Genomic DNA, 23,543 nt, shown 5'->3' with positions numbered 1-23,543 from the left:
AAGCTTTCTGACACAGGTTTTGCATTCTCCATTGGAAGGATACAAAAGAACCTTCCTAGTTGTTGACATTTTGTTCAACTTTTTCATGTTCTAGTGGTAATTATTCTGGAACAAGAGCTCCTCACCCGTGGTACTCTTCACATTTTTGGCCAAATAATTCTTCGCTGTGGGGATCTGTCCTGGCTACTGTAGGACGCTTGGCAGTATCCCTGGCCTCTACCCACTTGATGCCAGTAACAACTTTCACCTTCACCCTCCCAAGTTGTGACAACCAAAAATTTCTCCAGTCATTGCCAAATGTCTTCGGGTGGAAAAAGTCACCTTTAGTTGAGAAACACTGCTCCAGAAAACTCACTGCATTATTAGTTTCCTAAAGATAGGGGATGTTGCTTGATTTTCTTTGCATTCCTCATCTCCTAGGACATGTCTGGCACGAAGCATTTGCCCATGCTTTCATTCAGACTCTGCTTAAGTTCTCCTGAGACTCTGTATATGCCAGGCCCTGGTCTCTTCACTGTGGCTGCTGCACCGGTGACGAGGCTGCCGGGTCCCTGTCCTCAGGATGCTTACGTTCTAGCAGCTCTCAGCCCTGTCTGTGGTGGTGATCTGACTGGTGTCAGTTGTTTTAAAGTTACTTTTTCACACTGGTGAAGGCAACCCAAACTTTTACTTAAATAAGTCATCACATGTGTATGATTATATGTACAGGTCAGCATTTAGGGATATTCTAGTCTTTTCTCACAGCAAATATCAGACTAGAATTTCCTCACACGTGTCTTTCCTACTTCTCTTTCTCCATGTTAGAGTCCTGTTTCTTGATGAACCAAAGTGAGTTCCTTTCCCACAGAGAGATGTGCTAAAGTGGGTGGGGCCAGACCACTGTGATTGCATGGGGCAAAAGTGGGAAGGAATAAATGGGCACAGTGTGTCCTGGAAGGTTGGTACCAACAGTTGACGTATTTCCTCAGCACATTCTGAGGTAGAAAGTATGGTGTCTTGCCATTTCCTGTGCACGGGCTCTCCTTCACGTCTGTTCTGCCAGGAATTTCCTATTCATACCTCAAGACCCAACTCAGCCCTCACTTCTTCCGTGATGCCTTTCCCAACTTCTGAGGCGTGGCTAGTCACTCTCTTATCTACGTTCGCCCAGCACTTTGTTTTGGGGATTGCCAGAGCACTTATATTGCTCAAGGCTAGTGTTTTAGCTGATTTTGAAATCTCCTTATGTAGCACAGTGACCAGCACAGACAGTGTTCAGTAAAGATCTGCTGAATGAGTGAAGCATAGCATGGTTCACTAGCAAGGGCCCTGTAATAGTATCAGAAGATGGAAATTCTAGGCCCAACTTTATCAAAAAGTGAATCTGCAGACAAGTTATACAACCAAAATACTCACATAAAACCATCTACCAACTGAGGATTTATTATTATTATATAGGGCAGGCCTATCTCTTTTGAATTTACCTGGAGCCTCTCTCTGTCTCTCTCCCTCTCTCTTTCTCTTTATGTGTCCATGTGTGTCTCCCCCCACTCTCCTCCCTGCCCCCACACCCCATATCACAAATCACCAGTGAAACAATCCACACCGATGACCAGAACACGCACTTAATCTCCACGTTCCCAACTGAACTCTCCCGGACCTCCCTGGTCCAAGCACAGCCCTTCCCAGCAAGACGTAGCATGAATCTCTCTTCCCCCGACACCGCCGTTACTTACGTGAAGACCTCAAACCCCCATCCTGCCAAAGCTGTGAAAAGTCTGGGACTCAGGTCTCGTGCTGGGTTCATGGCACAGCCACTGTTCAGTCCCAAGGAAGAAGCAATGACAATAATCAGGAGGCCGATGGCAATGGGCTCTAAGCCTCTGGGGACTCCCAAGTTTCTGGAGTCAAAAATGGCAAAGACAACCATGAGGAGGAACATGGTGGCCACTACCTGCAGAGGGAGAAAATGCACAAGGGATTTAACTTGTACTCTGCTTCCTTGCCCGCCTCAGAATTCACCCCCTCTTGTTAAAAACAAACCTGGTAATAACTAACACGCACTCTTCTCATCAGAGCGACCCTAGATGCGGGGCTAGCATCACTTACACATTAGTGACACGCCAAGGGCACCTGCCCGGTCATGGCAGGCAGGTGTGAGCCCAGACAGTTCGGCTCCGGAGACTGTTACCCTTTGCTACAACTGTCCTGCGAAGCTGCTGTCCCGCTAAACAGAAAGGCAAGCTGCCAGCTGGCAAAACGGTTGAAGACGCTCAAACTGGCGAGAAAAACAACGTGAGGCATCAGTGGATAAACGGGTGAAGGAAATGAGCAAAAGATTCATAAGAGAAAAATAGAATGAAGAAACAAGTAAGTGGGAAGAACTATGCAAACAGTACTAAACGTTAGGGACATGATACCAGTCCTCTCGGGCTCTTCTAGCAGAACGAGACGTGCCACTTTCAAAAGAAATGAAGACACCGCCCTTTTCCATGCAAGCCAAGGTTTGAGAGAGAGAAAGTCAGCATTCTTTCTCTCTTACTTCGAATGGGAAGGACGTAAATTGACGTAAGAAATCTCTAAAGAGATAGCCCAGCCCCAATTGCTAGAAAAGTCTTCCTTTTATTGAATGCAACTTTATCTCACCATAATTTTATGGACTACATATTTTATAATTAGTATATAACTATTAGTGTATACATATTACATAAATAATACGTAAGAATATTAATAAATATTTATTGAGCACCTATTACATACTAACTTCCACCAAATCTCCGGGGAGCCTGTACAGACTGAGTCTAACTTGTTTTGCACTTGACATTCCCTCAACTCTTTGAAAGCTACTAGTCCATCCCATCCCCTCCATCCCCCCAGCTCTGGCACACACACCCGCTCTTGAGCAAACATCCCCATTCTCCACTCACTGCTGTGTGACATCATTAGCTTTTTGCTCCTCTCTCTTGGTAGTGGGCCGTCTTGAACTGTGACATTTGGAAATGAGTCTAATCCTCCCGGTATGGAGTAGAGTCTAAGACCCTAACCTACTTCATTTGAATACTATCCTTCTATTTTTTCAGCTTATGAGAATATTCCTGCTTCTGGCAGCTGGATCTCTCTGCATCTTTTCCACCAGAACTCTTCTCATCATCCCAGCTCATTTAGTCTCTCTGCTCCAAATGACTGATGTGACTCCTACAGTCCAGTCTCCCAGCTCATTGTCTTCACTCTTGCGTTGTTGCCTTTGTCTTTAGGGGGTCAGTTTTGTTCTACACTAGATCCAAAATTCCTGGGCAGGGACTGCTGACAATGCATTCTCCTCATATTATTCACTTCATCCTTACAAAGGAATCTGATAAGTGCTAACATTATGCCCACTCTACAAATGAAAACCTGACACCCCCAGAGGTCAGTAATTTAGCTAAAGTTGCTCAGGGAGTTGGTTGGGACAGAACTGTTATTTTAATTCAGGCACTCAGACTCCCAATCTCGGATCTTTACAATCACGTTTACTTGGCAGTCCCTCGAGCTCCAGACACAGGGCTGAGTAGACAGAGAGTGCTCAAGAAAGATGTGTTGCCTGTTTGGTTTATTGACCAAAGTGGAAAGGAAAAAGACTGAGGACATGAGGGCATGGTTTTTTTCATCTATCCATTAAATGGAGGTGGGCAGAGTTGGCAATCTGGAAGGCCCATTTTATACACATGCCCACTCTACCCTGTCCCATCGTGATCACAAGAGAATAACTGAGAGTTGCTGGAGATGTCCTCCCTCCATCCTTCCTTCCTTCCAGGCTGACCAGCAGCCTTTCTGGGATACAGTAAGGGAGGAGGAGGCTATCAGGTTGACAATGTTAATCCTGCCACAAATTGACCAGAAGAACTGTGCTATTGGCTGCAAGACCGATGTCTGGGTGTAGCTTGTTTAGATGTCAATGAGGCAGAGACACTTCTAGCTACCTTGAGAGGTTAGGTGAACCCATGCATATGAGGAGACACAGAGGATCAGTGATGCTCTGGGCTCAATTGCCACACTTCACAGTCCTTGAATTGACATAGAAATGTCTTTTCTCGTGGCTTCCATGTTCAGAGCACAGAAGAGACAGTGATCATAAAGCAAACCCTATTTGCCCCTTTAGGGGTTAAAATGTCCAGTCGTCCACTCTTTGCTGGACTTCAACCAATGCAAAACAAGTGTATGCGTATTTTTTTAAAGATTTATTTATTTTTAGAGAGAGAGAGAGAGTAGGGGGAGGGACAGAAGGGGTGGGAGAGAGAGAGAGAATCTCAAGCAGACTCCCTGCCCAGTGGGGAACCCGCTGTGGGGCTCAATCTTATGACCCTGAGATCATGACCTGAGCTGAAATCAAGAGTCGGATGCTCACCCGACTGAGCCACCCAGGTGCCCTCAAGTGTATCTACTAAAGAGAAAGCAGAAAACTTTTTTAGTGGTATCAACTTTGGTAAAGGGAAAAACTTGCCAAAAAAGCTCGGGTTATGCCTAGTGACCTCGGACTTTGGAAACACAGCCTTTCCTTTCTGATGAACTAGAATGCTCCTGTGCATTCCCCTTATTAGATCATATCTTTTCACCAAAGTTCGATCTTTGTTAAATGGACACTTACTTGGTCTGCAAATGCATTCGTCAGAGACAGATATGGAGCTGGGTATGTTGCAAAAATGTGTGCTGTTGCATTTTCTCCCACGATGAGCAATTTTCCACCAGCAAAGGCCATAAGCCCATCTATGGAAGACAGAAATCTGGCACATTAGTGTTCTCTGGGCAAAGCTGAGGGAGGCCTATGCCCGGTCTTGTGCTAAACAACCACAATCCAACACTCAGCTTCAGCTTGGCAGATCCATACCTCACTCCATAGCATGGCAGTTTTAGAAATGCCCAGAGAGATTCTAGGATGTCAGGTCAAAGACAGAAAGCCCTCACTGCCTCCCTGGTTCACTCCACACTTGAGCCAAATCCTTAGCTGGTGGGTCCGGGGAACTAATATTCTTTGGGGGGAATTTTTAAGGTCAACTAAATGTCAAGATGGAGCTTCGGTCTACTGTAGGCAGAATTCGTAATTCCCAGGGGGTTCTCAGTAACCCCTAATACCAGTCCAGAAATTGATGGTGTTGTGTACAGCGAAGATGCCTGTTGAGCAAGGGAGACCGCAGTCCTCGACACAGTCAGTGCCGACCCCAGGTCTCTCCTGCCACAGCAGCTGGCTCTCCGAGTTTCTGATCTGATCTCAACTTCTCCATCAGTCCTCTTAAGCTCTATTTCTCAGAAAGACACTCTGTGGGGAGATGTCTCCTTCCACAATGTGTTTCTCTAAGGCACGGTTCATAATTTCTAGCTCCTAGGGGCTTCAATTTGAGAGTCCTAATGTCCTGAGACTTACCTTCGGTTAGACAGAAGGAACTACTTCGACAGTTAATTTCATGCAATCTCAAGATTTTTTAGTTTGAAGGGTCTCATAGGCAAGTGTCTCATTTTCCAGAGGAGGAAACAGAGTCAGGTGACTTACGTAAGTCCCACAGCTGCTTACTGACACAGCACAGAGTTAGAGTCTGGGTCTTCAATCACCAGTACTGTTTCTCCCCCAGGACTGTTGCAGAACAGAGGTCCTGGTTGTTGGACTGAACGGGGAAGAGCTTCCCCACCTAGCCTATTCTCAACCACGCTCCTTCCTTCAAAGACTGTTCCAGATTCCTTCTCTGAATGCTTAATCATCATAACCTTTGTTATCAGTCAACACCCTCTCTCCCCGCCAAGTCAGAGAAAGCTTGTGGAGAAGCTCACACCGAGTAGTACTGATTGGACCTCGAGATAGACTTCTAGTTCCACCCTCCATTTACATGGTGACCATTTTCTTAAAAAAGCTTCATGAATTTGTCCTAATGATATGGTTGGCCCCGTTATCCAGAACTTCGAATTCTTAGAACTGCCGGCCAGTTGTGGAGCACTTCCTGTTCTTGCTTTATCCCATCTCTTCCTAGCAAGTAACTCCGACTTTCCAATTTTGGCCCGCTCTCCCTCACCTCTGGGCTCGGGGGCCCTACTCACCATAGTAAACGCCAAAGAGGGTTGCAGCTCCCACAAAGGCTCCCAAGAACTGGGCTCCCACATAAAAAGGGAATTTGAACCATTTCATTCGTCCGAAGAGACACATTGCAAAAGACACGGCTGGGTTGATGTGGCCACCTGCAAGAAAGAGAAGATGATGAGGGATGTTAGCAGCAGGCCAGGGAGAATTAGTACACAGAAAACCTCACCTAGAGACCTCAGGCAGAGCTCAGTCTTCTAGGTAGAGAACTGTGTGAAGAGACAGAGGCTTAGGGGTGTGTGTGTGTGTGTGTGTGTGTGTGTGCTTGAACGGGGAGGAACGGGAAACCAATAACTCCCATGCATCATTAGACACTGTCTAGGAAGGTTAGCTTTCTGGAAAGGAAGTCAGATGTGGGAAGAGGCTCGTACTCAAGAGGTTCATTTTCTATCTCTGTCATTCTGGGATGTTCATTTGAAGAGTATACTTTGTGTGGAGCGGGAATCAGAGTCACTGTCAATGTGCCCACGTGGAAATCTGGACCTTTGGGATGGGGACATAGTTGTGAACAGAAGGTAATGATGATGATGATAATGATGATGATGAAGATGAAGGAGGAGGAGGAGGAGGAGAGAAGAAGAAGAAATTTCACCATTTGACTCTCTCCAGAACCTATAGGCCGGCTTGTTTCTGGAAGGCCTCCCCCCGTGAAGAAAGCAATGTTCTTCCTGAGTCTCTAAGCCAAATTGGCCTCCACGGAGTGGTTCTCACTGCTGGCTAAGCCACAAGGGTCCTTTCTTCTCCTGCCCCTGCTCATATCAGGGGCTGATATGAGCAAGAAAATGCCAATAGGTCAAAGCATGGGTGATTTCCTGAAGCCTTACAAACACCTCAACTGGTTTGTTTTACATTTATTTATTTATTTATTTATTTATTTATTTATTTATTTATTTATTTATTTACTAAATCTAAGAGAGCCACAGTTCTGGAGACCAGCAGGAGCACCACTTACTAAGCAACTACTGGGAACAGGGGTTAGGAGAGAGGAGCACACAGGCAGTGGAAAGTTCCCGAAGCCAGCCCCGTTTCTCTTTTCCCAAAGGCTATTAGGCTGTTTGGAGAGGAGCCGCCACCCAGCCGGTGCAGAGGGATCCATTGTGAAAGGACAAGGGCCTATAAGAAATCAGCTCCAATCAAAACACCTCCCCTCAGAAGAGCCCGCCAGTGCGAGAGCTATGTGTTTGGCAAACTCCTCTTCCAAAATAAAACGTCCTGCAGGTAGCTTTCTGCTTTTCAGCCCCTCCGAAGCACTCTGAGGCGGTGCTCATTCTTCATCTCGGACTTCACACAAGGCAAGGCACGCAGTAGGTGTTCAAAACATGACAGTTGAGTCAGTAAATCGTCAGAGGCCCTTATTCGGGTAGCTCAGACTGCGGAGGCCCGCTGAGAGGGACAGTTGTTTGGGAAGCAGAGAGGGTGTGTCTGGGAAGTTGCCTTGCAAAGCAACAGGAAGATTTCTCCTTGCAAGGATGAGGGCTCGGCCTGGCTCGCTGCCGGCAAAGCAGAGAAGTGTGGCGGAAAGAACACGAGTGCTGGACTCGGGGAGTGCCACCCTCAAGTCTGGACTCCGTCCGGGTTGTTGTGACGATCCGATGATTCATAAGAGAACCCAGGGTGGAGCTGGAGCCCACCAGGCCCGAGATGAAAGTCAGCAGAATGAACGCTTTCACGGGGCAGCTCTAGGCAAGTCGCCTCCTTTCCCACACTCACAGACCATTCTGTGCTGGAGACAACCTTAATATTTTATTTGTCATGATGCAGAGCTCTTTTAAGAATTTATATGGCTTATAAAATGTTACATCAAAAACAGCCACGGTACAAGGAGGCAGCATAAACACTTAATGTTGGACGTTGCATCATGAATGGGGGTGTCGTGAGTTCTGATCAGCCACATTTGAGGGGCAGACCGCTGGCATGTTCACAGGGAAGAAGGGTGTGCCAACTTCCTTCCAGGAAGGTAATGCTTTATGTTGCAAAATCAGTGTCAGTTGACTTCACCAGTTTGTGACCGCAAAACGGGACCTTGTTTGTGTTTCGGCCCCCTGTACGCTGGTTACTTTGGGGATCCTCAAAGAGGGCCTCTTATGTGCTCGAAAACCAGCCTGTTAGCTGCAGCTGCAGGAGAAAGTCACCTCCCCACACAGTCTTCCTGTCCCATTCCTGTGGCTGCTGAAACCAATACTGATGTCTGCGTGGGTGTCAGCGGTGGGCTGGTGTATGGTGTCTGCATGTGCCCAAAGCCAGCAGTCCTCCAGGAGTCTGAACAGCGCTAGGTTCCAGAGATGGCAAGATAAGCTTCCCTTCCAGCCCAATGCTGCCTTGTGTCAGCCAGGCTCAGAAACTGCTCTACTTGTATTTTGGGGTCTCACAGACTCTCGTGAACAATTTGCTCGGCTCTTAACCCTCATCTGGAAAGAACCTTGAGTAGAAATACTCCCAACAGGCTCTAGCCCTCACCCCCTGAGCACAGGGGCTTACCCCCAGTCCAGGGCCCAGAAGGGAAGACTTCATGTCATCTCCACCCTCTCTTGCCCTTCCTGCTGGTCTCTGCCCTTTTTTCCCTATGTGGACTGCCCAAATCCCCGAGTGTATCAATAGATGCGAACAGACGTGGGCCACATTGGTGATGAAAGCTATTAGCTACACTGGTAGGGTCTGTGACAAATTTCTTCTAAATAACTGTGCGATGATGTTCAATTCAGGGTGTTACGCAGGTGAAAGATTCCAAAAGCATGTCTCTACCTAAAAAAATAAGCCCACATTTATATCCCCCAGTTTGTGGCCACCAGCCGGGGTGAACGTAGCGGGAGCACATAAGGGGCAGCAGCGGGGTGTCCTGCAAGCTGTGATCTGTGTCTGCTGCCGAGGCCTGCACTATAGTTAGGCCGGTCCCCTGCCTGCTCTGGTGTTTAGCAGGCACGACAGTGCGGGATCACAGCAAACACTTGACGATACTGTGAACATAAACACTGTCATGCCAAACAAATCACACGCAGAGGCATCTCTAACCGGGGCCGCCACAGAACCTGTCTCTGTGCTACGGAAAGGGTGGCAGCTGGCGGATGAGTGTTCAGGTGCCCGCGCTACGGGGCTCCCAGGGGGTCTGGGCAGCCATTCTTCAGTATTCCAACGGCAGCATCTGGCACCAGGCCAGCTGGCTTCATTGCAGGATCCTCCGCCAGGACCGTTCTGCCCAAAGGCCCTGCCTGTCATGTCACAGCCTTCCCATAACGGACCACTGCCAACACTGCGTAATGGTGGGGACAGGAGCTTTGCTGTCATGAAGACCTGGGTCAAGTCTTTGCTCTGCCTCTTTACCAGCTGTGGGACTCTCGCCATTTTCCTAATACTTCGGAGCTGCAGGTTTCTTGGTGGAATGGAGACAGGAGCACCTGCCACAGAGTGCTGTGGAGAAAGGGGGCAGAGCGTGCAGAGTGGCCCGCACAGGGCACCGCGCAGGCTTCCCCTTCTTCCCTCAGCCTCAGCACCCTTGCCTTAGCGTTCTGACCGGGCTGCTGAAAGATTCTGAGCGCCTTTGAGAACTGCATCGTTTCTACGGACCTCTCCCGAGTTCCCAGACTGCATTCATTTTGCTTCTCAGAACTTTGTGAACAGTTTCTCATCAGCCCACCCCTCAGGGCGGAATTCGACCAAGAGCACTGTTCAGTGAGAACCCGCACTTCCACGAAAGCACCAGCCGTTTTGCAAGTGGCCTAGGCTTCTCTGATTGCTGTGCGTAAAGGTCCAGGGACTTGCCTCTGTTGGAATGATCTTCCCTGGGCTTCGCACAGGGTCTCTAGGAATGGCTCCCAAGCACGGGGTAGAAACAGGCAAAAGATCATACTGACGGATGAAGAACAGAAAGCAGTGGCTCGATTTAGGAATCAGCCGGTTCAGGGGTGCGTGGGTGGCTCAGTTGGTTAAGTGTCTGCCTCCAGCTCAGGTCATGATCTCAGGGTCCTGGGATCGAGCCCCGAGTCGGGCTCCCTGCTCAGCAAGGAGTCTGCTCTCCCTCTCCCTCTGCCCTTCACTCCTCTCATGCTCTCTGTCGTGCACACAAATAAATAAATAAATAAACAAAATCTTAAAAAAAAAAAAGGAATCATCCAGTTCTGAGTCCTAATCCCCATCTCTTGTCTCTTGCTAAATGTCTTTTGCACATTTTGATTTTAACATCTATAAAAACAGAATTCAATACATATTCTTACAGGGTTGTTGGGATCCAAATGAACTGGGGTATGTAAAGCCCCAACGCTGTGCTAGCACATTGGAATGGCTGCATGAACGGCAGCTATTATTTCTATTACTTACCCGAGACACCTCCAGTCACATAAATGGCCATTACAACTGCCATGGCAAATCCAACATTGATGGTGACAATTCCTCCAAAGAGTCCTCGACTGAGGATAGCTTGGGCGACAGAGCCACATCCAAGGACCTGGAATGAGAGGAAGCTCAAGTAAGTGGAAAAATCCACTGCCAATGACAATGGAAAGTCGCATGAGCAAGAAATATGTTTCAAGCAAGCGCGTGGATTGGGCTGCCTCTGACTTCACGCAAATCAAATTATAACGATCCAGCTAGGCACAGACAGCAAAACGGTGATCCCAAAGCTGTATTGGGATTACAGATGAGTTTTGCTGGGCCGGCAGCGTTAACATTCTTCCCCCACCTGTCAATTGGGTAATTTCACACACTGATCCAGGATTCTGGCTCTTAGTTTAAATCAAACTTTTTATTTTGAGGCAGTGGTAGATTCCCCTGTGGTTGTAAGAAATAACACAGAAAGATCCCATGTACTTTTTACTTTCTGGTTCCTTTTAATCACTCATAAAATCTAGCAGCCTCAGGGAAGTAATTTCCTGGGGCAGAGTAGCGGTGGGCCACTCCCTTTAAACAGAGCCTGCATGCTCAGTCACTTCACTGCCCTCAACGTGGGTCTCCTTCCCAGTCCCTGGAGGGGAGCTGGCAAGCCCTGCTCCAGAAGTTTCCAGCACAAGCCGTCTCAGGCTCACAATCAGATGCACATCAGACGAGTGGAAGGACCACGGGTACCACGTACAAGGGCATGGGAAAGAGCGCTTGATGTGCAAGAAAACAAAGGCAAACTGGAAGGGGGAGAGACTTGGCAATCAAGCCCTCTTCAATCCCGTGTCTTTTTTCTCTGCGGGGAGCAGAGATGGCCAAACTCCCTGCGGCTCGTATTCCCTCCAGCACCGAGCACGGAGCCGTGCTCATAGGAAGCACTCTGCAAACAGCTGTACGGTGAAGAGCAAGTAAGACCGTGAGTCTCCCACAGTCCTGCGCTGTAGAGGATACTGTGGAGAATGGGATCAGTATTCAGAAATGTTTTGTACGTCCACTCAGCAGAGTGGTCTGACGCTATATCATAGAATGACGGAGGTCTGTGTGTCCAGAGGGAAAGATCCCCCATAGGTATTATTAATTTTTAAGAAAAGATGCAGAGCAGTGTTAAGGCACACTGCCAGTTGTATTCAAAACACATTAGATGTATTTCTTTCTATATGCATGAGCCGTCTTTATGAACACAAAAGAGCAAGAGATGGGATTGGGGTGTGGGGGGGTGCTAGATGGCCAGGGCAGATACTGGAAGAAAACTTTTCATTGCATATCTTTTTTTCTTTTTTTACCATGTGCTTTAGTCTGTTTGTACCTCTATAAAATACCACAGACTGGGTGGCTTGTTCACAACGGACATTTATTTCTCATAGTTCTGGAGGCTGGTGGTCCAAGATCAGGATGGCAGCGCGGTCAGGTGAGGTCCCTCTTCCAGGTTGTACACTTCTCTGTCGCATCCTCACAGAGCAGAACGGGCAAGCGAGCTCTCTTGGAAGTCTTTTATAAGGGCACTAATCCCATTCATGAGGGCTCTACCCTCACGTCCCAGTCACCTCGCAAAGGCCCCACCTCTAATACCATCACTGTGGGCATTAGGTTTTCAGCAAATGAATTTTGGGGGAGGGGGGACACAAACATTCTGACTTTAGCGCCATGTAGTTCCTAATGTTTAGAAAATGGATCCTATATACTCACTGAACAACCAATCCAAACCATTTAATCATGGTCCATGAAGGAAACATTTGTTGAGGGAGTATTATTGGGAAAGACAGAATGGTCACGTGCAATTCTGTAACAAGTAAGTAACAAGAAAGTAACAAGACAATGAATGGCCATCGGCCATCCTCATGCTGTGGTTTAAAGAGCGAGTGTGGTCCTGGAGGAGAAAGTTCTGGACTGTAGGATCATTAAGTCATAGTTCTTTTTATGTTGAATTGGCCAAATTTTTTCTAGAATACACAGCCCAGCTTGGGTTTCATGACAAAACAGCAACCGACATCAGGAAGGGCTTAGCATCAAGAAATGAATATTATTTAAGGGCATACGAAGAAAAGTTTCAGAAGCAAATATGTGTAAGGAAAAAGAGATTAAGAATGTGGATGCTTCTTATCAGGAAAATAATAACCAGCCATTGTGTGTCTCTTCACAAAAGGATGAGAAGGGAAGTCTGAGCCTGAAGTATGAGAGGTCGCATGTGAACAATTTCCTGACAGCGATGAATTAATTTTAAATAGCTCCCCCCCAGGGTGCCTTTGTGAGGTCTTTCATAGAAATATAATTTACAAACAATAATTTAATACATATAGAATGATTTTAGTTTATTCCTCCCTGAAGGCAGAGAAATTATCTTGATCCTTCAACAGCTTCTGTAATCCCCAAATTCTAAGACATATTGCCTCATCTCCATTCCACCTGCTACACAGTAGGGTTAAGTAGGTGGGCTTGACATCTTGAGGGGAGCCTTTGGGCTACATATCACACATGCACAGGCTGGGCTCCAGACCCTGCAGTGCATCCTAAAGAAGGTCGTAGTAGTAACATGTTCCCTTTCCCTTATTCAAAAACATCGCCTGGGTCCATTTCATAGCCTATCAATTCCACTTAGACGTGACCTAATTTTTTTCTAGAATCCCTATCTATTATAATAACTCTCTGAATTCAAACCACCACCACAATTGCTTTCTTTTTAATTTAAAGCCAATTAACTGCCCTGTATGCTTCTAAGCTAACTGCCCTATAACTTCTAAGCTAACTGGCATTTTGACAGCATCATCTGAAAAGAGGAATGAAATGTTACTGACAGCTGACATGACCTGATGATTTAGACAACTGAGGGTAAGAGGAGACACATCTAGACACGGCCAGTCCTGACATATTACTGCTTTCTGTAGAAGCGCCTTCCCTCTTTTGAGGTCTGATGCGTGTGTGTCTGTGCTAGTCTAGAGCGGGCAGAAAAGCTTTAAATGGCCTGGGCGGGTTCAGGGAGGCCTCTGCCCTGTCAAATTTCACCATGATTAATACTCCCCTCTTCCACCCTAGATCCTGAAATTGGTTTTTTGTTCTTTCCTCAGGAGGATAATCGATGCTGTGTGCTGCAGGAAAGGAAGGAGGAGAAATGAACAGTGTGGGGACTTCAGTGACCTTCGTCACAAATCACCACCCAGAAGAGTTCAGCCCAGATTTACATCATTGGTTTTTATTTTAATTTTTTTAAAGATTTTAATTAATTTATTTATTTGAGAGAGAGCCCGCGAGCATGAGCACACACGAACAGGGGGAGGGGCAGAGGAAGAGGGAGAAGCAGGCTCTCCGCTGAGCAGGGAGCCCTAGGCAAGGGGCTGGATCCCAGGACCCTGGGATCAGGACCTGAGCTGAAGGCAGACACTTAACTGACTGAGCCACTCAGATGCCCCTACATCATTGGTTTTTAATTTTAAAATATATTTATTACAGCTTGAAAGGCAATGAAGAAGTCAGGTAACTACCTTCTAGTATCATCCCTTGCCTGCCTCCTCCCACCTGCATCCACAGCACCAGGGAAGCCGACCTTGGATATCCTAAAGTACTGCGGCCAGATTGCTGGGGAATTGGTCACCTACTCTGGTTTCCTTTTTCTGTGTGCCCAGTATAATTTTTTCCCTTCCAAAATGGGAGAATTGTCCTTCATGGTATTAGTGAGAGAATTTCCAACATAATTCCCTGTCCTCACCTTTAAACAAACCACCCTACCATCCCCCTTCTTAGATACAGAAAGAGCTTATTATCATATCCAGCTTTCCTCAATTTTCTGGTCCCTCTACCTGGAAAGCTGTTTTGGACCCATCACCCATTCATACTCTGGCCACACCTAACCTGTGTTCTCTGAAATTCACTTATACTGTCCGCATTATACAATTAGTGCTTAGTTGTTTTCCAAGTGCCAGTTCTTGGTCTCCTTATCTAGAAAACAATCTCTAAGATTCCTTTCCATACCAATGGCAAACAATACGCTGGCCTGTTTTGTTTCATTCTGTTTCCTTAGGTGTTGTGTTTCCCAAGTCCACCACCCCCCTTCCTGTGCCGGTCACCAACACACCTTCAAGTTCTCTTCCACCTTCTCGTCAGGATCTGGCGTCTGCTCAAGCTAGCTTCCTTCTCCAGGAGAGTTAGAAAACTCACAGAACCATGTAGAGGAGGGAAGGTGTTACAAATCACGGATCTAGTCCTCCTTGTGCCCTTCACTGTGCCCCCAAAGCTCCTCATTTATCTCTCATTCATATTCGCCCAATAGCTTCACCAAGCTTTCTCTTCTCTCATCAGCCCAACCCACCAACCCCCTTTCTGCAAATAACACCACCTTCTCCTTGACCCAGCACCTGTAAGTTGCCCTGAAGATTGGTGGCAATTTAGAATATCATATAAACATTGTGTCCCAGTTACCTAGCACTACGTAACTACCCCCCAAACTTAGTGGCTTAAATGATAACATTTATTTTGCTTGCGAATCTGGAATTTGGACAAGGCTGGGCAGGGCATCTCATCTCTGCTCCATTTGGGGTCAAGTGTGATGGTTCAAAGTTGGAGGATTAGAATGATCGGAAGGCTAACACATTCACGTATTAGCGGTTGATATTGGCTGTCAGCTGATGCCTTGGCTGGAGTGTTGGCCAAAGAACCTACAAATGGCCTCTCCATGTGGCCGTTTACAACACAGTAGCTGAGTTCCAACGGTGAGCACCATGGAGCCTCCAGAGCCTGCGGTCTCAAACCCTGCATGATGTTCTCTCCTCAGCCTCAACACTACACTGGTTCTGAACCCAATGGCACACACACTGGACTTCACATAGACATTTTCCCTAGGACATCCTAAATAGGTGTTCATCTGGTCTGTGTTGGATCCCCGTGAGACATAGGGAGCTCATTACCACATCAGGCATCTAGTTCTATATGTTTTTTATTGTTCCAGTGGCTAGGGAGTCTTTCCTTAAAGGAAGCTGGAATCCTCTCTCCTGTAATTTCTGTCCATTAGCTCTATGCCCATTCTCGGGACCATAAAGCATAAGCCTCTTCCACATGCCAGGCCTTCCAGTAAATGGAGGGAGCGTAAGATCCTCTCTGAGTTCTCTTTCCTGGATGCCTGTCTCTTCATCTTTGATTCCTGGTGAGTCTCACCCAGTCGAGCTCTGGGTTGTCAGCATCCCTCTTGAAACACAGAGCCCAGAAATGGACACAATTCTCCCATATTTGTACAGGGTGTTACAACCGGGTAATTCACCCTTTACCTCCTGCTAGTTGCTTCTACTGCCACCTAGTGGGGCTCTCAGGCACAGGAGGTACTTTAACTGTTTACGTATCTGTGCCCGGTTTTCCCAATTTTATAAGGTACTCGAGATCCTGTATGAAACATCTTTGCCTCTGTAATAGCATCTACTATATTGGCGGTAACTAAATAACCGGATCCTGGGTGCCATTTCCAGGTATGACAGTCGGTGTCTGTGTAAATGACCCTTCTCAGTGTCAGTTTGATCATTAAAGCACAGTAATGATACCGGCCAGGCTCGTTTCGTAGGATAGTTTAGTGAAGGTTCAAATGGGATAACAATAACGAAAGCACTGTTTAAACAATAAAGGGCAATGGCCAGTGCAGGATATTGTTGCTTTTAGTATAAACTCAAAAGGAAAACCCCAATTTAGGGTGAATAAGTTAAGATGAAGGGACTCATGAACTTAACCGCTGACTCACTGACTGGCAATAAAAACAGGGAGAAAACCACATCTGTGACAGATATTAGAAATAGTTGCTGTTTCATTCCTAGTCATGGGATCAAAATTTGCAGAGGAGGGGAAATGGGAAGCTGGCAAGGGCTTCATGTTGTTTTGCCTATTTGTGATTGCTCTTCAAAGATGAGTCCCTTCATAGTTGACGAGATGTTAGCGCTTTTGGTGGGAAAGCCACACTAGAAAAGAGGAGCAGGTAACTACGGCTGCTCTTCTCAGGTGCCATGTGTGGCAGGAACTGGAAAAGGAACTTTGGTGGAAAAGCAGAAGGACCTTTGAAAGGCAGAATTCCTACGAAAGACTGACCGGCGACTAGTCATTCTCAATCATCCAGGGCAAACAAGCTGGAGTCATTTGGTATTTCCTCCTCTCCTCTTCCTTTGCCATCCATATCCAATCATTCTCGAATCTTCGGAGGCTTTTTCTGCAGCCCCCAACCAGCGTCTCCACCCCCAGTATCTCCCCACTCAGAGACCATGCCAGATGGAGCACGACTTAACCCACCGCTCCCCTGACCACTACTCAGGAAATGGCAGCACGAACCCTCCCCCTGGTACTCAGGGCTCTCAGGGTCTTGCCTCGTGACCCCATCCACTTCATGCCCAGTATTCTTCAGCATAAATCTGCATCAGCCAGGTTGGCATCCCTGTCGCTTTGAGGCCTTTGAGCTCATGACACTCATTCCCACCCAGCACGCCCTCATGCTCTACCTTCTAGCAGAATGTCCCTTGTCTGTCCCTTTCTGCAGCCAAACTCAATGTACTCCTGACACTGAGCTAAAATCCTACCCTTTCTGTGGGGCTTTCTTTTGACAACTTAAGCCCTCAGGGGCCTCTTCTGCTTCTTCTACTATGTCTTTGCAGTGGCATTTCATTACATCCCACCTTGCCTCGGGTCACGCCCACCAAGACTGTAGTGTCCGCCGCAGCAGGCCATGCCTCTTTATATTCCATCTCCAACAACAGCTGATGGAATATATGAAAATATCTAAACATAAGCGGGGGGGGGGAACCCTGTGTAAATGTCTTTTCAATAGAAACAGGGGATAGGATGTGAGAAGTGGGAGGTGTAATTTCTAAGAAATCTCAGCTGGGTTGCTGGGAAGTTCCCAGTTGAGCCATGACCCCTATGACAAGCTGATTACTGGACACAATAAAAAACCTAAAGGAAAGGAGAGGTAAAGAGATACAAGTGATTATCACAAACAAATGCTGGGATGGGGAGAATCATAAACCTACAGACTTTATTTCATTTGACCATTCTCAAATCTCTGGGTATCTGTTACCTCCTTTGGAGTGCAAGCTGAGATGTTCCCAACATGGTACACAGTGCATAATAGACACTGAACAAATATCTGTTCGGTCAGTATGTAAAACCTGAGCCCTTTCGGGAAAGCAGTAGTTAATAAAGGCCAGGGATTCTTTAGAAAATGTTTGCAAATGCATGCAACGTGAGGCCAGGGATCACGAGGGGACCTTGTGATTATTGCGAGGGGTCTGCGATTCTCTGCGCACATCAAACATTGTCCAAAGAAGGAAAAGATAACATGTCTTGTAGCTACCTTTTATAGTTCCGTGTTTTCAGAGCCCATACTGAAAGAACAGCTGAAAGGGTTGCTCGGCAAATATTGTCATGGACTTCGGAGCTAAGGCTGCGTGAAATGTTTGGTGTCTGTACTCATCTGTTTAGGGCAGTGTGGGTAAAGAAATACAAACACCACGTACGTTCTCTGTGCTCAGTCCCGGGCAAAGTGCCTTACCTGTATCACTTCGTCCCTACCAATGTCTGCTCAGCCTCGGAGAAGAGGACAGGATTACTAGCTCCACTTTACGGATGAGCAAATGGAGGCTGAGAGAGGCCAAACAAGTTCTCCAGCGTTACACAATAAAAACAAAGGAGACAAAACCTGGATTTGATCCCCGGTCTGTCTTATGCGGAGGGCTGTGCTTTTAACCATTACACACTGGATGGAGTGAGAGGTCCCCCAAGGCAACCAACACCCCCAAGAATTCATGGCAATATTCAGGGAGACCAGTGAGGTCCCACAGGATGTGGGGTCGGGGCCCCAGCTTTCCCATCTGCAAGCTGCAAGTGAAGGGCTGTCCAGGAGTGTTGAAGGACTTGGAGACCCAAACAGCTGTCTGTTACCCATCTACCCGGTATAAAAAGCCACATTGTCAGTCTGAGGAGAAATGACTGAGGATGAAGCTCATTTGCGAATCTTGTAATTCTCGTTTTTGTGCCAGGACAGGTGGCTTTCCTGGTGACAACACGTGGTCACTCTGGTTCAGAAAAATACCCAACACTTGTGCTTTTTCACCAAAGCTTCCAATGACCTAGGGAAACATCCTCTTCAGCCCCATTTGCCTCCTTTCTCAGAGGTCAGTGAGACAGGCTGGCGATTAAGCGCAGCTTTTCGGTTTACACAAAACCGAGTTCACTGAGTAATATTTGCTTCCTTTCTAGCTTCCGCTGCGTAGACAGCTTTCACTAGATGACTGAGCGCTCACCAGGAGAATACTAGACCAGAAAGCCCATCAAACCTTTTCCTCTTGTTCTTTTTGGCTTGCTCCTTTTCTCATCGTGTCTCCCAGCTTTGTGGTCAGCAACAGCAGGCACACTCATGCCCCCAGTGTTGACCAAACCTGCCCGGCACTGGAAGTGAGTGGGCTGACATAATGGTGGGTCAGGCCTTTCTGCACAGACGATCCACACCCACGAGCCGCACAGATTTCCTGTGGCACTAGCCAGCGTAGCCAGAGTCTGGGGACTTCATAGCACCCACATCTGTTCTCAACACCAAGACCCAGGAAGCCAAGCAATCCCCCACTCCCACTTGCCCCTTTAACCAGAGCCAAAGAAGTAACCCAAGTAGCCATTGCTAATAAAATGTCCCCATAGCGTCCAAGCTCACCTGGCTAGTGTTTACTTATTACCATTCCCTTGAAAACTTTTCTAGGAAGTGAGTGTCCTTTAATCTGGTGGTGCCAGTCTGGGGCATGGCTGCTCTGAGTCACGTGGGCAGCTACAATGGGACCCAAGAATGTGAGTCATGTATGGCTGTTGACCTTGTGCATTGCTGCTGGTCTTCTTGGAAATCGGTAAGCAATATACTTTAGATGAAAAATATCCTTCAGTAGAAAATTTGTCATTTGATGTAAATGTTCGCAAGACAGAAGTCAGCATTAAAAGAGTGTATCGGGGGCAACATTTGTATTTTAAATAAGCTGATTTGTTTTAAAATAATTTTGTGTTTAAATAAACTGATTTGTTTACACACACACACACACACACACACACACACACACAAATTACAAATACTCTCTTTTAGTCCCCATAATAACTTGACGGGGAGGAATACCTCGCTGTTTTCATCCAAAGAAACCTTGAGACAAAGAAATTAAGTAATTTGCCCGAGGACACACAGCTAGTGAAAAGATCTTTTGGAACCTAAAATTAACATTTGTGTCCAAAGGTTGTGTTTTTCCACTTAAACTAAACTGCCCTCAACTGTGCCTGAGCCAAAGAAGTAGTTTTTACAGATTTGTACTTTATAAGTCTGTCTTTCAAAAAGTGAAATTGGAGGAAACGAAGATCCTCAAATCTACAAGTAGCCCTAATTGGAATTTGGCCGTCACTCAGCCATTCCTTCTTCCCTTCATTTATTCCTCCGTATATAGGTACATTCGAAAATTCTCGGTGCCATGCGTGATGCCTGGTGGTAGCAGAGATGCAAAAATAATCATATACAGGTCCTCTGAGAACTCAGAGACTGGTAGGAAAGGTAAGATAGCTGAGAACTGGTAAGAAAAGTATAGATGAAGGGTGGTACTGTTATTTAATATTGAAGGCTTGTTATTAAAAAAAAATGCCTTAAGCATTTACGCCTAGGGAAAGTGTACATGAAGACGTGGTTTTGTAATTTTGCCTTACTAACTAGGTGATGGTTATTTTGACATTTAAGTCTCCAAATTCTTGAGTCATTTGATTACTATCCCAAATTACTGAAGCATCTGACATAATACTATTAAATCTGAGACATATAAATATATGCACATGACAGATTGTCCTCATGAGAAACTTGATTTAAATTATATGAGATCAAGATTTCTCTTCTGATACTGCCTGAAACAAAAATGGTTTTCACATGGTGCACCTGGGTGGCTTGGTCAGTTAAGCACTTGCCTTTGGCTCAGGTCGTGATCCCAGGGTCCTGGGATGGAGCTCTGTGTTGGGCTCAGTGGGGAGTCTGCCTCTCCCTCTGCCCCTCTCCTTGCTCCTGCTCCCTCTCTCTCTCTCCAATAAATAAATAAAATCTTTTAAAAAATGTTTTTCACACTATTGCCCCAATCAGTTTTGCCAGATGTTAGGACGGAAAAAGAAAAGGACAACAATCTTGCATGTAGGAATTAGATTTTCCATAGCCAGGCCTCTTAAAACAGATGATATTGAACAGAAGGCTCAGACCCTCACAATCTCTCCATTTGCCCTTTTCTGGTGAGCATAGTTTGTCTTTGTAGAACATGGTTAAGGACACCTTTACAGCAGAGTCACAAACTGGTGGTCCATGGCTGGAGACAGCCTATGAGTGGGATTGACTCAGAGATATGTTTGTTTGGCCTACATGGTGCTTTTTTTTTTTTTAATTTTAGAAATTGTTGCCAGTATTTAAAAAGGAAAAATTGCATAGAACTTTTAACTTCTGACCATTTTTGAAAAACTTGAAAATCTGATAAAAACCCACCCCGTTCCTACTCGGCCACAGTGGAGACAGCCTGGGTGGCAGACATGTCCTAAGACGGGACATACACTCCTCAATCCCACCACATCCACTTCTCTCATACATGTGACCTGCCTCATCTCAGTAAGCTGTGGGGCTGCTCACTCCCGTCTGAAGGCCTGGGAGGAGAAACCCATTTAGCTTCTGGTGCCAGTGACTTGTTGGCCCCACAGATGGCGTGGTGATAACATCTCTGGGATGAGGTAGCCAGCCTCTCAGTTTCCGGAGGGGGACTCTGTGGCAACCTTCAAATAAAGGACTGACTACGGGCATGACTTTGGCTAAGGTGGCAGTGATAGGGAGACCAAAAACCCAGTCCCCACTTTTGAGATGGGAGTCACTTTGGGGCTTTCAGGGGTTCCCCCCTCCTATAAACATTTTGCTTTTTGTGACTGGAGAGGAAGGAGAACAAATGCCAGTCTGCCAGTACATTCTCTGCAAACCTTGGCCCTCCAGCCCGTGCTGTAGGTATATGTTACCAGAAGTCCTACATCTCACCTATCATACGTCTACTCAGTTTATGTGATTACATCCACTGGAACACATAATGATAATAGTAACAACAACAACTCCATGTTTATTGAGTGCTTTTTATGAGCTAAGCACTTTCCATACATTAGCCCATTGGTCCTCAGCCCTGGGAGTCAGCCCTGGGAGTCAGGTCTTCTTACTTCCTCCATTTCACAAATAAGGGAATGAGGTTTTTAGAGGGGTTAAGAAAACTTCTCACACTCACATGGGCAGTCAACGATGGGGCCCAGGTCTGACTACACATAATTCTGACCACTGGACAGGTGAATAAACAAACATTTATAGCATGTATACCACACTGTCATGCCTATTACCTGCCAACATCTAATCTGCATTTCAAAAGTGGAAGACTGGAAAGAGACAACCAAGAAACAGACTCTTAACTCTACAGAACAAAAGGATGGTTACCAGAGGGGAGGTGGGTGGGGGGATGGGTAACAAAGGTGATGGGTATGAAGGAGGGCACGTGTTGTGATGAGCCCCGGGTGATGTATGGAAGTGCTGAATCACTGTATTGTGCACCTGAAACTTACGTTGCACTGCGTGTTAACTAACTGGAATTAAAATAAAGACTTAAAAAGTAAAAGGCTGGACAATTTGACAAAATTCATATTGCTAATTAGTGGCAGAATCTGAACCTGGAGCCAGATTTTTGGATTCTTACTTCTGTGTTCCTCTTCTGACAACTGCTACTGTTTCTGTGGGTCTGCTTGTTCCCTTTCTTAGGGCAGAATGCATATTTATGTATGGCTTTCCAGTCAGTTAGTTTTCCAATTGGAAAATAAAATTTTCTCAGTCATAACCAAATAGTCACAAAAAAAACCCCAAGACTGAAACCTGGACATTCTGGTTAAAAATAAAGTATTTGGTGGCACACAGCCTGAGAGAATATCAGGATAAGATCAATCACCACTCAAGAACCAGCTGTACTTGAAAAGAGATGATATTAGAGCAGGCTCATAAAAACAGAGGAATCTGAGATTTGAGAACCAGGTGAATGGGCAGATGGCCAACCTCAGAGATCTCTGAGTAGAAAAGAGTACCAAGAACAAAATTGGGCCTCAGAAATATAAGGTAATTAAACACCATTATTTCTCACAAGCTAAAAAGGAAAATGCTCTCTTTTTCTGACCTATATCATAGGCATTCACATCCCTCAACTCATCCAAATTAATGCTAGCTTGGTAAGAACTTGGTCATGATCCCAGGGCCAGAATAAGGAACTAATTAAGCATTTATTTATTAAGGTGTGAGTGTTCATGTTAGGATAACCATGGTCTGATTATGCTGAATGTGGATGGAGGGCCGCTCAAGACAGCTCTCCCTTTATTCAGAGTGGTCTAACAATGTTAAGCACACCTTGCGTCACTTTCAGTCCGGAAGATCCCTGAAGACAGAGGAATTCTGGGGCTGATTAGTTTCTTAGATTCATTCCAGGCCCAACAATTCCCAAAGTATGTTCCACAGATCACCTGTTCCATGAGATGCTCCTCCAAAAAAGGGATTTGTGCAGCGGCTGGTCTAATCTGCTCTGTGTCATTCCAATTTTTCTCCAAAAAGACACACAGATGGACAACAGACACATGAAAACATGCTCAGCATCACTCATCATCAGGGAAATAAAAATCAACACTGCAATGAGATATCACCTTACACCTTTCAGAATGGCTACAATCAAAAACACAAGAAAAAACAAGTATTGGTGGGGATGTGGAGAAATAGGAACACTTGTGCGCTTTTGGTGGGAATGCAAGCTAGTGCAGCCACTGTGGAAAACAATGTGGATATTCCTCAAAAAATTAAAGATAGAATTACCATATAATCCAGTAATCGCTCTACCAGGTATTTACTCGAAGAATATGAAAACACTAATTCAAGAGGATATATGCATCCTTATGTTTATTGCAACATCACTTACAACAGCCAAATTACGGAAGCAGCCCAGTGTCGAATGACAGATGAATGGATAAAGAAGATGTGGTGTACAATGGAATATTATTCATCCATAAAAAGGAATGAATCTTGCCATTTGCA

General features: G+C 46.0%; 1 protein-coding gene across 3 annotated transcripts in view; it reads right to left on the bottom strand.

Moving 5' to 3' along the window:
• Window positions 1-23,543, bottom strand: part of AQP9 (aquaporin 9) — a 70,510-nt gene that overhangs the window by 33,360 nt on the left and 13,607 nt on the right. For all 3 annotated transcript variants that reach the window (XR_006777662.2, XM_045787443.2, XM_045787316.2), the window contains exons 2-5: window positions 10,394-10,520; window positions 6,043-6,180; window positions 4,604-4,722; window positions 1,716-1,933 (exon numbers count right to left, since the gene is read on the bottom strand). Coding sequence is in view for 2 of the 3 variants with exons in the window: in XM_045787443.2 (XP_045643399.1) it covers window positions 1,716-1,933; window positions 4,604-4,722; window positions 6,043-6,180; window positions 10,394-10,520 (602 nt within the window). In the remaining variant the exon portion in view is untranslated. The remainder of the gene's footprint in view (window positions 1-1,715; window positions 1,934-4,603; window positions 4,723-6,042; window positions 6,181-10,393; window positions 10,521-23,543) is intronic.

The sequence above is a fragment of the Ursus americanus genome, chromosome 36 (assembly GCF_024610735.1).
Source record: "Ursus americanus isolate L20-20 chromosome 36, mUrsAme1.1.p, whole genome shotgun sequence".
In the NCBI taxonomy this organism is placed as follows: Eukaryota; Metazoa; Chordata; class Mammalia; order Carnivora; family Ursidae; genus Ursus; species Ursus americanus.
Note: the sequence above shows the minus strand (reverse complement) of the source record. Positions and strands in the feature narration are given on the sequence as shown.